We start from the raw sequence: 15,734 nt of genomic DNA, 5'->3' as shown, positions 1-15,734 counted from the left end.
CTGATGTAAGTATTTATTTTGAAGTATAATATGTTTTGGCTAGTAACAACATTAGTTAGTGATTTTTTTAAATATTATATTTTAATAGAAACATGAATGATATGATTTTGTTTGTACCTATTTTATTTTTTAGACATACGTGGCTCTCGTGATGATTCGACATTATTCTACAATTTATGGTTGGTGGTAAAAACAGTTTGACAGATTAATCAGATATCCGTCAAATTGGGGTTGGGGAGTATTGTAATTTGTTTTTCTTATTTCTATTTGGAATAATTTGTCTTCGTTAAATTTATTCAGTAAAATGTGTTTTTCTTATGGTTTATAATTGGAGTGCATATAGGAGGGAGTGTTGTATTGTACAAGTTATAAACTTAAGTTGTCGTGAATACGATAAGTGTAGAAATATATGTTATTGTGACGTAATATTAAAAGAAGGATTTATTGGGCAACATACAATGGCAGAAACAAGTGAGCCTAAAGCAAGTGCATCAGCGCCTGGAGGAGATGCTGGTGGGGAGGAGGAGAAACGTGACGAGCGTATGCTGGAATGCAACATCTGCCTAGACACGGCACGAGATGCCGTGGTTAGCATGTGCGGACATCTTTTCTGGTAAGTTCTTTTAACTAAAATCGTATTCTTATTTTGTACTAATTAAATGTTGTTATAACAACCAAACGAAATTACTTTCAGTATAAAAGCATATCCAAACCATTTCTAGAAACATAGTATCTAACAGTTGGGTGTTTTTTTTTTCCAAAATGTTGTGAATTATTTGTTTTCAATTACAGTTTTGGATCATAATTTAATTTGTTTAAAACTTGTAAATGTAGCCGAAACAAGTTTAATTAACTCGTTTTTTATAGCTGGCCATGTCTGCACCAGTGGTTAGAGACCAGACCGAGTCGGCAAGTGTGTCCAGTTTGCAAAGCAGCTATAAGCAGAGAGAAGGTCATTCCACTGTATGGCAGAGGAAATACAAAACAGGAAGACCCTAGAAATAAGGTAAGCAGAAATGAGTATTATCAGATAACTAAGTCATAAGTTGCTAAGTAAGCTAATGTATTGAAAGATTTAATTGAAAATTAAATTAAATTAATAACTCATTTGTAGCATTTACTTTGTTTTTTATTCAGAACATAAATGACCATAATAAATAATTTAAAATTGAAATAAATGTATTGTTATAATAAAATACACCAGTCATTTTAAAACTTATTCATACATAAGAGTTAGTAACAGTTTTTACTGATTATAGTATAATATTTTTGTAAATAAATAAAAACGTATAAAAATAAAAAATGATTAAATAGCATATTATTATTAAACTCATTTATAGGCAATAATTGAGTTCTTTCTTTTTCAATTTATGAATTTTTTGTCATATCTTTAATATGTTTTTTACTTAATTCTGTAGTAGTAAAATATATATAAATCGAAATAATCAGTAAACTCAACTTCTTGGTCTGTAGTTTGGTATGAAATTTTATAATTTAATAGACAATAATTAAATAGCATTAACAAATCTACAGTTCAACATAATTAAGAGTTTTGAAACAATATGTTAATAAATCAATGTTTGCATTGTTTCATTTCAAGTAAGAAAGATTTATACATATAAAGTAAAAAGTGATTAAAAATATACATTGTTGACAGTTCTTTAATACTTTGTTATTCAATGACAAGTCTCTGAAAATAGGTTTATTCTATTACACAGTTTCATTAAATTAGCTGTTATAGAGTGGAGTAAACTCGCCTCGCCTTCCCTTATTGTGCATTACCATAAGTAAATGGTTAACTAAAAATTCTTTCTTCAATTATTAATTATATATATATAATTTTTTTACTGTAGTTACAAAGCCATCAATAATATAAAATCCTAACTATACTAATCTACTAATCTAAACTAAACTATACTAATCTATTGAAACATCCTATTTAGCAATTACCAAAAAAACTGATAACTTGCAACAATTTTATATTATATTAATTCGATATAATAAGATTGTTGATGAGTAAACAACAACAGATGTTGTTGTGTAAACAACATTATATGTAAATAAAATAGGCATTACATGATTTGTACAATTCTTTGCTTAATAGCTAACCTGTGCCAACAAGGCATAGATTATTTCTCCTATGTCCTGTAAGATACAAAAGGAGATGATCGATGCAATAGAGAGTACAAAATCAATTAAATAAAAGCAAACATGATATTAAAATTTTCCTTGTTTAACCCTTGACCTAGAATAATACAAACAGCAACATCACATAGAAAATAGTAATAAAATAAATTGTAAATGTTGTTTTATACAATAAGAGGAATACTATTTATATCATAATACGAAGAAAACAAATAAAACATACTTTTTCTATTTATTCTTGTAAGCAAAAGATTCTTTACTAACCATAGTAACAAGTCTAAGAACATAATGTCTGTTTTTCCGGAGATGCAGTTAAATGACGCAATTGCTTTAATTAAATTTGAACTTTCACACCTTGTTAAGCTATATTTATATCGTCATAGAACTATCAATGCTATGTTTACAGTTACGTCGTATATTTTATCAGATGACAAGAGTTAACACGAGATAGCCGACATGACATTCCTAATGTACTAAACATTATTTTTTATTTATCCTTCGACTATGTCTATGCCTCTGTCAGTAATTAAAAAATGTTTTAATTTACTTTTACTAAAATTATATAAAAAATTGAAATAACTAGAATATTTTTTTTAAATAGTTAAACAAAATATACAAATAAACATACCAGGTACCATTCACTCATCCGTTATTTTACCGCCAAAAATGGATATTTTGTATTGCTGTGTAATAATAAACCAAAATTACCCAATGGCCGTTATTTTTATCAATTGTATGTGAATATACGGCCAGGTTTTATAAAATATTCCTCAAATTAAGAAGCCAGCGCAGTTGGCCAGTGCTTAAAGTTGAAATCTGACATGCAATGAAAGTTTTTATAAGTGTGCTCGTCTTGTAGACATCTTCTAGTGATGACGTTAGTTATGCTTAGTATGTTTTTTTTTAATATTTTCTTTAAACAAATTCTTTTTTTTTAAACAATGGTAGAATACAAACTTTGAATTTCCGTATGACGTTGTCATTTGTGTCATGCGCAATGAATTTCGAACCAGTTTGTTTTTTAGTTTTTGTTCATTTATCTTATCTAACAATATTAAATTAGCAATTCCTGTATATAAATTTATATCACGTATTTTAGAAAATGCTCTAACGATTTGTCACAATTTTGTTATTTAAATAGGGGTTTGCTTTTTAAGTTTATTTATAAAACGTGTTTCCTGATAAAATACAATTTTTCAAACAAAAACATTCTAACCAATCATTATTAGAACCGCCGCCTAGGTACTAATACTTGATTAGAATGTATTGATTACACCTCATGAGCTGCAGTTGGGCAATTGGGCATACATATGAGAATTTATGTAAATATATTTATTTACATAAATTCTTGAATTGCCTTGAATATTACCTATTTGCATTAAACACAAGCCTACATGTTTATTCAATTTCCACATTTTCAACAAACGATCAAGTCTAATAGGAAAATTCTAGACTTGTGATATTATAAGAGATTATTCAGTCTTTAAGATAAAACTGTCATTTGCTTGAATCTCATGGAGGCGAGTTTTGCAGAAAGGATATATGTATTTTGCGAAATATTTGAAGATAAACTAAACTTCGTCGTCGTATGACTTTGTTAACAACAAATATACATATTATTTCCTTAATAGGGATTAATGCGAAATTCACATAATGGAGAAAAATGGAGATGGCACAGTGGTTAGAACGTGTAAATCGTATCCCTTGATCGTGGGTTCAAACTCGAGCAAGCACCACTGAATTTTCATGTGCTTAATTTATGTTTATAATTAATTTCGTGATTTACGTTGAAGGATAACATCGTGAGGAAACCTCCATTGTCCAATTGTCTCCAGTGTCTAATTTCACTGAAATTCTGCCACATGTGTATTAACTCTTAACCACCAACTTGCATTGGAGCAGCGTGGTGGTTAAGAGTTAAGAAAAAAACTATTCATAAGACAGTACATACGAACATTCTTTTTCAATAAGGAACTCTTATTGAAAAAGTCACGTGATATCACCAACAATCAAAAAAATCTAAAGATAATTTTATTACAATACTGCGTTAAAATTGTTTATAAATGAAACGCCTTGTCGTGTTCCGGTGTGAAGGGAGAGAGAACAGTGTGATTATAGACATGAGCTATTTAAAAGGTTATGTTGCTCGTGTGGTATAACTTCAGCTTAATCAATGACAAAATAATACTAGATTGTTTTTTTATATAAGAAACGTGAAGAGATTAATGTTTTTTATATTTATTCAATTTAGTAGCATTTAATTTGTATTCATATTAGTTGTCACTTAGAAGATATTATAGGCAAAATAATACCGTGTGTTTGTACTTTTTTATTTTGAGAATGGAGATTATATCGATTCCTAAACACTTTTATTTTATTTATTATTATTATGTTATTCGGATAGTTATGTGTCGTCCAGTCTTGCCGTTATCTAATTATTGATCCTAAAACACCGTCGCCGCTACCTGTGTTTCGCTTTGAGCCACAATATTTAACTTTGACAGGTAACTGCATTATTTTGAACTGTAATGCAGAACCTGCAGTAGAGCTAGTTTTTATAATATTATTATAAAGTATTTTTTTATGAATTCTCCATTTTTTAGTATTCTATATTAATATTTGTATATATAATAATATGTTTTGGTTTTGACAATCAACAATTCGCGAATGTTTTACCGAATGTTATTTAAATATGAACCATAAAATATATTGAATATCTAAATTCACTGCTCTACGAAGGTACTACCGGAACACAATACTAAGTTATGCTTTGTTGCGGTAGAATATCTGGCCAGTAGGTAGCTACCCAAACAGACTTGCACAAAGTCCTACCACCAATGTAGCGCTTTAAAAAAATAAGTGTATTAGCAATTTTAAATCGGTTGAAGACCCGTAAACAATTGCGGTAGTGATACTCGATAGCTTTATTAAAGGTCAGTATAAAAATAATTACAGTTTTTATAACTTATCTTACTGCTATATTTAGAAAGGTCGCACTAAGTTCGTTTTAACGCTCGACCGTTATCTTGGTGACGCATTAAGGAATTTAAGAATTTTTCGCGTATGTTAAGCATATGTTAAAAAGTTGATTAACTCCATAGACAATAATGCTTATCTTCTTTTTGACGTCATAAAGCTTTGTAGATGTTATCACAATATATATAAGAGTAAAGAAAAAAAAGTGTCTAGTGTACTCGTGGATTTACATCATTTAATTGAACTTGACTACGTTTTTTTTATAGTATAAGGTAGACGCAGACGAGCATATGGGCCACCTGATGGTATGTGGTCACCAACGCCCATAGACATAAGAAATGTTAACCATCGCTTACATCGCCAATGCGCCACCAACCTTGGGAACCTTGGTAGGACACCACCAGTATTTTTATACTGATCATATTATCGTATTTAAATTTATTAAAATTCCCTCGATATGGGATAAAAGGCGTAGTTTTGCTCTTGTTAATATTGTTCAAGGATTTATTATTATTTCATGTATTGCGACTACTGCAAGTTTATTATTATTATATCTTAAAATACATTAAGAAATGAAATAAATCTGTTATTTGACGAAATACGTGGTGTTTTTGACATTTCAAAGTCTCGTTGTGCAAGTTTCACATCTCGTATATCGAATATCTTCCTTGTTTATTCAATTTGAACCGAAACGATATTAAAATTCTATCTTTAGTTTTATTTTCTTATACGACTGATAAGTAAGTTTGCATGTTTTTGTTTTATTAAAGTTATTTATATCGCATATTACTTTCGAGATTAAATAAATGTCCCAAAACAAAATAATATGATATCAATGACATTTTACGATATTTAAATACATATAAGCGGTTTGCAAAGAAATATGATATGCTGTATTATATTAAATGGCGTGGTGACAAATTATACTTGCGACGAATAGAATGTTTGACGTCAGACCGAATACCGAATATTCGGTAAAACTATTCTGTCTGATTAATGCGCGAATTTCCTCGCATACCGCAATAATGCGATATTACGTAATATTTTCAAATAATAATAATAATAATATCCTGGGACATTTTTCACACACGGCCATCTGATCCCAAATTAAGCTTGTACAAAGCTTGTGCTATGGGAACCAGACAACTGATATACTACATATACTATTTTTCTTTTGTAAATACATAATTATATAGAAAATTACACCCAGACTCAGGACAAACAGACATGTTCATGCACACAAATGTCTGTCCTGGGTGGGAATCGAACCCACAACCTTCGGCGTGAAAAGGCAAGTATCTACCAACCACGCCAACCGTGGTTGGTAGATACTTGTAAAAAAACTAAAGTTTTTGATTTGCAAATACCTGCATCATTAATTTACTGTTTTATACTCTACAAAAGCAACTAACAATAGTATGTCCAAGTTACTGTGTAGCTACTATTGCATATGCATCATTGGAAAATTACCTTTAATGCCGATAGAAGTAAATAGATTATACTGTCGTCCAAAAGGGGCGCATATAACTCAATATTTTAAACATATACTCCTTTACACCCCATATGCCAATGCAAGACGTTAGCGAATCAATAAGTAGTAAATGTGCGGACGTTATTTCGTCCCGGGCTGCTATGCAATTTTCATACGATGTTTTTATTCGCCGTTAATTGCGAAGTAATGACGCAAAAACCCATGTCGTCTTCGGTTAAGATGCTTCGTGTTCTATCTCCATGTCATCAACGGTCTCTTAATAATTTAAACTATCCATAAGATATTCCTTGGTACAACCTTTTCCTTCTGTGTATATCAACCGGTTTTAGATTTTGTTAGGTACGGTTACCATCGAAAATAATGTTTGTATTGTTATTGTACTAAAAAAATGTTTCGTCCAAGGTGCCTCCACGGCCAGCGGGGCAACGCACGGAGCCCGAGAGCAACAGCGGCTTCCCCGGCTTCGGCTTCGGCGAGGGTTTCCACATGTCCTTCGGCATCGGCGCATTCCCCTTCGGCGTCTTCACGTCGACCTTCAATTTCGGTGACCCCCGGCCTAGTGCGGGTAGGTGCTGGCGACAAAGTCAAAGTATTCAATATAGAAGCGTTACACTTACTTATTGATTGTCATAAATCTACCACCGGTTCGGAAATAAACACCTCAGACCTGAGAAGAACCGGCAAAAGAAACTCAGCGGGGTTTTATTTTATTTTTATATGTTATTCCTTTTGATAGACGATCAAAACAACTCGGAAAACACGATAGACTAATGTATGTTTTATTTGTTATATGAAGCTGTTGGTGAATAAGGAAGCTGCAGCCATCTTTAAACCCAATTACAGTGCATTTGCTAAAGCGATATACACTGATATTGTTCTAATCTGATTTGCTCATAGTTAGTGTAGAATCTCGGTGATGAGTGATTGCTAATTAGTTTATGAACGAAGCCGCCGCGTTATAATTATTTAATCAAAGCAATACTCTAGCTTCACAAACATAATAAAATAACACAAAGAAAACAGGTGAATAGGTCTAATTAAATCAGATGTATTTCATTAAACTAGCAAGAATATATATTCATGTAACATCGTACTCATCGCAACCCAAAACTATACGTAAATTATTAAGCAACTAAATCAAACATAAAATGAAGGAGACGAAAGATTCTGAATTCGGTTTTATTTTTAAATAGTTTGCGTGATTTGTAAATTTATTCGAACAAACTATTTAATCGAACTCTACCGTTTTAAGGAAAACTATAATGTAAAATGTAATGAAATTAAAATTATTTAAATGTTAATTAAAAACGAAACCACATTTGGTATTTAGCATTTCGACAACTATTATATTTTCGTTCTGATATATTGTATTTTAGTAATTTGATTTAGAAACATTGTATGATTTACTTACAACTAATATTGATAAACAAAGAGCATACATGAAGTATTTATGTGTCACAGTCACACGGTCGCGTGACGGTCAGTGGTCAGTGGGCACCTGTGATAATATTAATTATTTCTTGATAATCGTTGACCCCCATTTTTTTTATCTCGCGTCAGGCGAAAATCACTAGTTTTGTAAAAACACGTTTCAAGTAAAATTAAAATTGTGATAGAGATCATTGAACTGAACCGACGCTGACCGCTACTTAATATGCGAAATGTTAGTCCAGTACTTTAGTTTAAAAAAAAAAACAACAAAAGTCACGAACACTAAAATTTATTTAAAAGTATCCTAAATTTACACTGACTTATTTTTTCTAATATCACTTCTGTTACACACGATTCGCGAAGAACCTTCAGAGGGTCTATAGCGGACATTAGCAGTATGTCAGCAATATGTATACAAAGATTAGAGAAGTAACAGAACGTAATGTCGACAGCTCCGCGCGGCACGGCGCAGTTCGAAGAGGAGCAGTTCCTGTCGAAGATCTTCCTGTGGGTCGCGATCCTGTTCGTGCTGTGGCTCATCTTCGCATGACCAGACCCCCGGCGCCGCCCCCTCGCCCCCGTGTCGCTCCGCACACTGGCCGCACACTCGTAGCACGCGAGGCACGTTACCGGAACACCGCTTGTGACCGAGGTGCCGCGCGCGGACCCGACATCGATGAACTATCGATAATCTCACGAGTTTTTACAAAGTTTCAAAATCAACCATTGATAGCTTAGCAACGCTATCTAACGCTAGCCGGATCGCGTCGGTGTAAGGTCGACGCACACTCGACGGTGTGCAGCTGCTTTATCATACACGCTTTTAGCACGGTGTGAACACAAAGTCATTCGTTTCGTGTATGACCTCATGTATAATAAACGGTTATCGTCTCCGGTACATCGTAAAGTGTGTGAGAGCCTTAATGCTAAACGGATTGCATTAAACTCTGAAGACTGGTGCTTATTGCTTCGTCGATTAATTTGTTGATTGCCTTTGTGTGTTATGATTATATAGTTATATTCAGCTTTAGTTCACTTTATAAAATATTAAAATAGTGCACGATTTGACAACAGGACAGCTGACATTGATCTCGAAACTATGAATGAATATCCGGCGAACATATACATATATATACATATTTACATAACGTTACAATTGTATACAAACTATTTTTAAACATATGACGTATAGTACAAAATATTTTGTTTAACTTCGGCTCAGTTTCACTCCTTTTAATGTAGGTAATAACCAATACAAACTTTAAATTAATTTTCACTCGCTTAAGTGCTTACTAAACGAATGGAATTAGTAAATATTGTTGAGATGAATTACAAAATGAACATAAATATAGTAATAATACTAAATATACATTCTAACCAAGCAATGAATTATTCATAAGAACGTTTTGTATTGCAATAAAAGGTTGTCTTCTTTATTTTTCGCGATTGAAACACAAACAAAAATTTTTAACGTATTCAAAATAATTGAATGTCAAAAAAGATATATGAAAAACATAAATCCAAATAAATGTTTTAAGTGAACGTTAAGTACGTTCAATTAATAACACGGAAATAAAATAAACAAAAAATAAAATCAGATTCTTTTGTTTCAACGAAACTATATAATATAATCATTGTTAATGGTCGGTTTCAATTAAAAGAAAAAATATTATTTTATAGATTCCTTTGTGGAACTCGCATCGAAATAGGACTTAAGGTATTTTGTTATCTTAAGTACAGACGTCTAAAAACAATTCGATGCATGCAAATTATAAATTGTAAGTGTTTTTGCGCGATTTGGTGATTGGTGTGAATTATAAAATTTAGCATTTTTGATTGAAAAATGAATTAATCGTTGGTGAAAGGAATAAGGTAGCAAGACTTATACTAAGGGCTTTAAAATTAGATCGTTTACGAAGTGAATTATGTGATTTTTAAATCGTAGAGTAGCTTAAACAGAAAAGTAGCGCGACACAAAAATAACTTTACGTGGTATTTATATATACCTGCCTACATTAGTTTTAGCCGGCTTGGGAGGGGGACAGATTTTAAGTTTAAAAAGTAGCCTATCATATCCTTCCTTGGGATTTAAGCTTCCTTCATACCATATTTCGTCACAATTGGTTCATTAGTTTAGCGGGGAAAGCGTAACAAACAAACAGTTAATTTCGCAATTATAATGTTGGTATAGATTTCAGGTACGTTTTTTAAGCACAGCAACGATAATTTATTGTCTTCGGAAGCATATCACGATGAAACGTAGAGTTTTAAAACGAGTAAACAAGATTATTTATTTGCACCTATCTGGAGGATAGAAGCGCGACCTTTCTCGCCACGCCGAGTAAACGAAATCGCATTTACATGTATCGTGATATTTGTGAAAGTTCTGAATTAGTTGTTATCGTTTCTTGGCTTTGATACAGATAACGTACAAGGTGTGTGCGTAAGTGTGGCAACACTGAAATCACAGAGTAAATATATTTTCATTATAGATATATCTACAAATACGTGTTTCGTACTTTTCTATTTAAGTTACGTATTTTTATCGCTCACACAAAAACAAACGAAGGGGCCTTTAACTCCGTGACTCGTGATCGTATTTCTAAATTTAGTTTGTAAATGATATTTTGTGTAAAGAATCGTCTGTAACGCGTGCAGGCGTAACGCTAGTTGTAGTTCAGTTGGGGGAGGTCGATGACCCGACACCACGGACGGATAGTTTTATTTAACGAATTCGGTAGATTTATTTTAATATTCCTGTAATATAAGTGTATATAATTATTATCAACTGTTTAAACTGTAAATTATTAAAATAAACGATGCTATCAAGTTTGAGAGTTTTCATTATTCTAATGTTACTTGTTATGTTTCTCTTCTAAGCGCCGGGCAGCTGTTTACGTTGTAGTAAGAGATACACTATATCAGAAATATATATCATCTGTTATTTCATGATGACAAAACTTATATGTTAGATGGCATGTACATTTATAAATCGCAAATGGTTTGCCTAGCTGAATCACAGACCACCACTGTTAATTAATATTAACTTTAATTCACTTTTTAAACAACTTCCCCCCGACTCGTTGTTGAGGCAAATCGAACATTAGTCGAGAGAATTTTACACAAACATCCGGATAAATATAGGTTGTCTACTTTCTCTTTAGCACAACTATGAATTTGCAAAGTCCAAACAGGTAAATAGGCATAGAATTAAAGTTAATATAAATTAACAGTGTTGGCCCGTGATTTAGTTAGGCAACCCATTTGCGATTTATCAATGTACATATTATCTAACGTACAAGCTTTGTCATCAACATATACCAGATGAACTTATAAATTTCTAACGGGACATTCTAAAGCACACAAACAACATCACAAGTTCCTCTGCGAAGCTAGACTGTAACATGGCTTTGATATATATTAACTTTTATTTAATTCCTCATCTGGGAATCTACAGGTTTAAACGCCATCAGACCAACGATATATGGTTTGAAAAGAAAAAAAAACATGTGTATGTGTATAATTTTGTCACTCACTTTATTTACTAATTACAATAAGATTTTCAAAATATAGAGATAACATTCTGGACATTAAATCAATTGGAACATGTATGTATGGCCTTATGTATACATAGATATATAAAGAGTGATTCAAGAAATGCATTCAACCTTGATCACATTCATGTCATCCATTTAGACATCTGACCATCCAACCACGACACAGTCGGAGTCATTACACAAGTAGATTACATATTACTGAAGTCACGGTCAGCAACAGAAATATGACAGGATCCATATAATGTTTAGATGTTTGTCCTACATAGTGTTCGGTAGTAGTACAAGTTTGGTTATTTCAAATAGTAACTACATTCTTGTGTGTTGTTATCACCAACATCTATCTCATAAACAGTCAAAACATCATTCACATCATACAAACAGTATAGACATCACCCGCATTTAAGTCTTATATAAAGGGAAAATGATATTGTTAACTTAACACAATACTAAAATTATACTTATCGTTAGCCTACTTTATTTTATACCCTCGACTTAAAGTGACACTTGTGAAGACAAGGATATAATAATAATTCTGTTATTAAAAAAATGTGTAAAAACAAATAGTGAATTTAGCTCTTGATATAAAATTACTCAATACCATACAGTTTGAGCGTACGGTCCATACTCGTAGACGCGAGGTACTGAGCATTCTTGCCGAAGCGAACTCCAGTTGCGGATGCTGTGTGGTCGTTGAACACCTTCAGCTCCTGCCACTGCCGGCACAAGTACACCCTCACATCCGTACCGGCTATCGCTAAGTAGGTACCACTCTGGTCGAAGCACAACTCCTTAATAGCGTAGCCCTCATCCAACTGGATGGTCTTGAAGTTCTTCAACTTCCTCAAGTCCCACAGCTTCACACAGGAATCCTCGGCCGCCGTGGCTAGGTAGTAACCGTTTTCTGAAAACGATATCGAGGTGACGGGTCCGGCGTGTCCGGGGAAGTTGGCCACGTTGCTTTGCTCCTTTAAATCCCAGATCTTTACTTGCGAGTCTTCGGTGCCAGTTCCGAAGATGAGACCGTCTGGATGGAACTGTGCTGTTGTGAGGCTTACGCCAGAAGCATCGCTAACCTAAATATATAAATCAAATTAAATAATGCTTCATAACAACCTAACGTGAGGCTTTTATGTACATTATTTACAATGGATTTTTATTTTGTATAATGATAGTGAAGTTAGAAAAGCGACTGAATACATATCAATACGATGATTTTGGTTGCTTAATGATCTCTGGATAAAATTTTTACCTTGGTGAGCAGTGTGCCGGTGCGTATGTCTGAGAAGGCCCAGTGCTGGTCGGTGGAGGTGGACAAGACGTAGTCGCCCGTGGGGTGCAGCGACAAACCCGTCACCGGCCCGTCGTGCGAGCGCAGCAACACCGTAGTCTGAGATCTACCATATACACACAAATTATAATATTAGCATCAAGGATGTTGGTGAAATATATAATATATATATTTCACCAACTATAAGGAACTATTAATTCCTATTAAACTAAACAGTACAATAGATTCAAGCAACATTTTTCTTTTAAACAGTTACAGATATTAAATATAATTTTTAAAATTATTTATCTCAGAATTAGAGTTAAGTACAGAGTATTAATTGTAATATATTAAAAATCAAAGAACTGAAATACTAACGTAGGCACATTCCATACGCGTATAGTGTGGTCCGGTGAGGCGGTGATGACCGTGTCCTCGTCCGGGTGGTAGATAACGCGCGTCACCTTCTTGGTGTGCCCCTTGAGAATGGCGACCACCTGCTCCGTGTCCTTGTTGAATACGGTCGCGTTGCGGTCGTTACCGCCGGTCAACAGTCGACTGTGGTCGGACGGATTGATGTCCAGGGCGAGAATGCCGGGTACGCTAGCCGAATGGAGACCCTAAAATTATTAGATAAAAAATATATAGATACTCAACAAAGGAGAAACGAGTATGATTTAGTTACGATAAGCCGTCGACTTACGGGGTGCGAGGCGAGCGTGAGGAAGGCGCGGATCTGGTCGAGCGCCACGAGCCCGTCGGGCACGGTGCGGCCGCGCCGCTTGCGCTCCTGCGTGAGCGCCGTGGCGCGCTCCTGCAGGCGCGCGACCACGTCGGCCGACATGCCGGCCGCCGCCGCGCCGCCCGCGGCCGCCGCCTCGGCCGCGCTCGCCGCCGCCGGCGCCGCCAGCCCCGCCTGCGGCTTCAGCGTGGCCAGCGCCTCGCGCGCCGCCGTCACCTCCTTCGTCAGCCGCGCGATCACGCGGCACGCGGCGTCGTGCTGGTACAGCGCGTGACTCAGCTCCTGTGGCGATCACATTCCAAACTTTATCGTGTCATCCTGATTTAGCTATTTATATTGACGAATCGTTTAAAAAAAAACTAAAAATAAAAGGTATACCATGGATTAAAAAATGATATTTTTAAATACCACTTTCCAAAAGTTATATAAAAAAAGATAAAATAAATATGTGAACTGAAATTGATATTTTGGCAAATTAAAAGTCAATACTGAATATTTTCTTAATTTCAAAGACATGAAAAGAAAATAAATATTTTGGAGAAGTGGATTTTATTATTACAACAGTTTTAGTTTACAGTAAATATTTTTATGTTGGCCTGGAAGCAATACAGGTACAACAGTTTGGAGATGTTTTTACATTTATCGTAGTGTAATATAGTTTTAATATCAAAATTTAATACCATAACAATAGAGGAGTGGAGAAATATATGTGAAGATGCTATTGATGAGAAAAATAAATTTCAGGGTGGAGAACAGACTTTACGTAAAATATCAGATCAAATTATCATTTATATAAACAATTTATCGGATAAAAACGAGGATAAGGATGACTACGAAACATCTAGAGTTGAAGAAATTCATGATTAAAATTGATGTTGAATATGTATAAAAATTTCTAGTACCTACTTATAGAAATAAATAATGTACTGTACATGTAAATGCAAAAATAACTCCAGGCTAATTTGACTATGGAACATGTTTTTATGTGATGCACATAAACATAGAACTAAAGAAAATTATAATAAAAAATGACAATAAGAACATGATTTTGTGAAGAGGCATCTTGCAGGCCGGCAAGGCGAAGGCAGCTAGTGCAGAACATTCTTCCCGACTGTACTGGCCGTTGTCGCATTTGGACTCTACTACCACTTACCATCAGGTGGAGTAGAGTCATTTACCCTCCCGCCAAATAAATAAAAAAAAATGCAAAATTGACAATTAAATTGTCTAAGAAATATTACACTCATACCTGTCTAGCTGTTTGCAACTGCTGTCGTTGTGTGAATGTGTGCAACATTAAGGCATCCCACTCATCCTGCATGCTCTTCAGAGTTGCTGGGATAGATGTGGCACTGGGGGGCTTAGGCTTTACTATTGGAGGGGCTGTCGAAAGTTTGTCATATTAGAAAAGACATTACATTACATTATTTTACATAAAATACTTTTTTTAACATTAGTTATTAGCTTTTACTTACTCTTAATTTCAATAAGATCTTCAATTCGCAGATCTTTTCCACTAATTGGATCAACACCATTTTCGATTATATATTTTTCAATAATACGCTTCTCAAACACGGCCCCTGACGAAGGGGACACCACTGGCACTTCGGGCACTTCATTAGATACTAGAAAAAAAAGGTTACTAGGTTAGCTTCAACCATGCAATGATAATATAATAGATTGTTTTCTATTCAGAAAAATATCACAACACAATCGTTATTTTACATATAATTAATTGATTCGATAGTAATATTTAATAAGAAATAAGCAAAACACAAGCGAGCATCACCGGTTTCCGATGCACGCTTAAATTAAAAAAAAGGTATCGTTTAATTTTTTTTTTATTTTATACATACTTGCACAATATAAAGCCATCCTACTTATTGAATTTTAACTCTAATATAAAGGCACAAATCATGAAAATCACATTAAAAATACTATTCCCTCCGACTTTTACACTTTCATTCGCCGTCAAAAACTAACAGATAACCACAGAGTCCACAGAACACCTTTACTCAGACAGATATCACATCAACATGCACAGATAATATAATACAGATATTGAAAACTATTTTCATCTTTTTTGTACCTTTAAAGCAGACTTCAGACTGTTGCCATCAAACT

The 15,734-nt window shown here is 34.0% G+C and overlaps 2 protein-coding genes across 2 annotated transcripts; one reads left to right on the top strand and one right to left on the bottom strand.

Moving 5' to 3' along the window:
• The first annotated feature begins 201 nt into the window (after nt 1-201).
• Nucleotides 202-10,873, top strand: LOC126770091 (E3 ubiquitin-protein ligase RNF185-like). Its single transcript, XM_050489249.1, has 4 exons — nt 202-613; nt 868-1,006; nt 7,016-7,178; nt 8,497-10,873. Exons 1-4 carry the CDS (start codon nt 318-320, stop codon nt 8,592-8,594), a joined length of 696 nt encoding a protein of 231 aa, XP_050345206.1. The 5' UTR covers nt 202-317; the 3' UTR covers nt 8,595-10,873.
• A 683-nt stretch (nt 10,874-11,556) lies between these two features.
• LOC126770015 (pre-mRNA-processing factor 19) lies at nt 11,557-15,584 on the bottom strand. The gene is made up of 7 exons (XM_050489131.1): nt 15,467-15,584; nt 15,086-15,235; nt 14,860-14,993; nt 13,572-13,892; nt 13,247-13,488; nt 12,851-12,995; nt 11,557-12,674 (listed from the first exon to the last, which is right to left on the bottom strand). The coding sequence occupies exons 1-7, from the start codon at nt 15,483-15,485 to the stop codon at nt 12,189-12,191; spliced, it is 1,497 nt and encodes a 498-aa protein (XP_050345088.1). The 5' UTR covers nt 15,486-15,584; the 3' UTR covers nt 11,557-12,188.
• Nucleotides 15,585-15,734: the final 150 nt, after the last annotated feature.

The sequence above is a fragment of the Nymphalis io genome, chromosome 8, assembly GCF_905147045.1.
Source record: "Nymphalis io chromosome 8, ilAglIoxx1.1, whole genome shotgun sequence".
NCBI lineage: Eukaryota > Metazoa > Arthropoda > Insecta > Lepidoptera > Nymphalidae > Nymphalis > Nymphalis io.
Note: the sequence above shows the minus strand (reverse complement) of the source record. Positions and strands in the feature narration are given on the sequence as shown.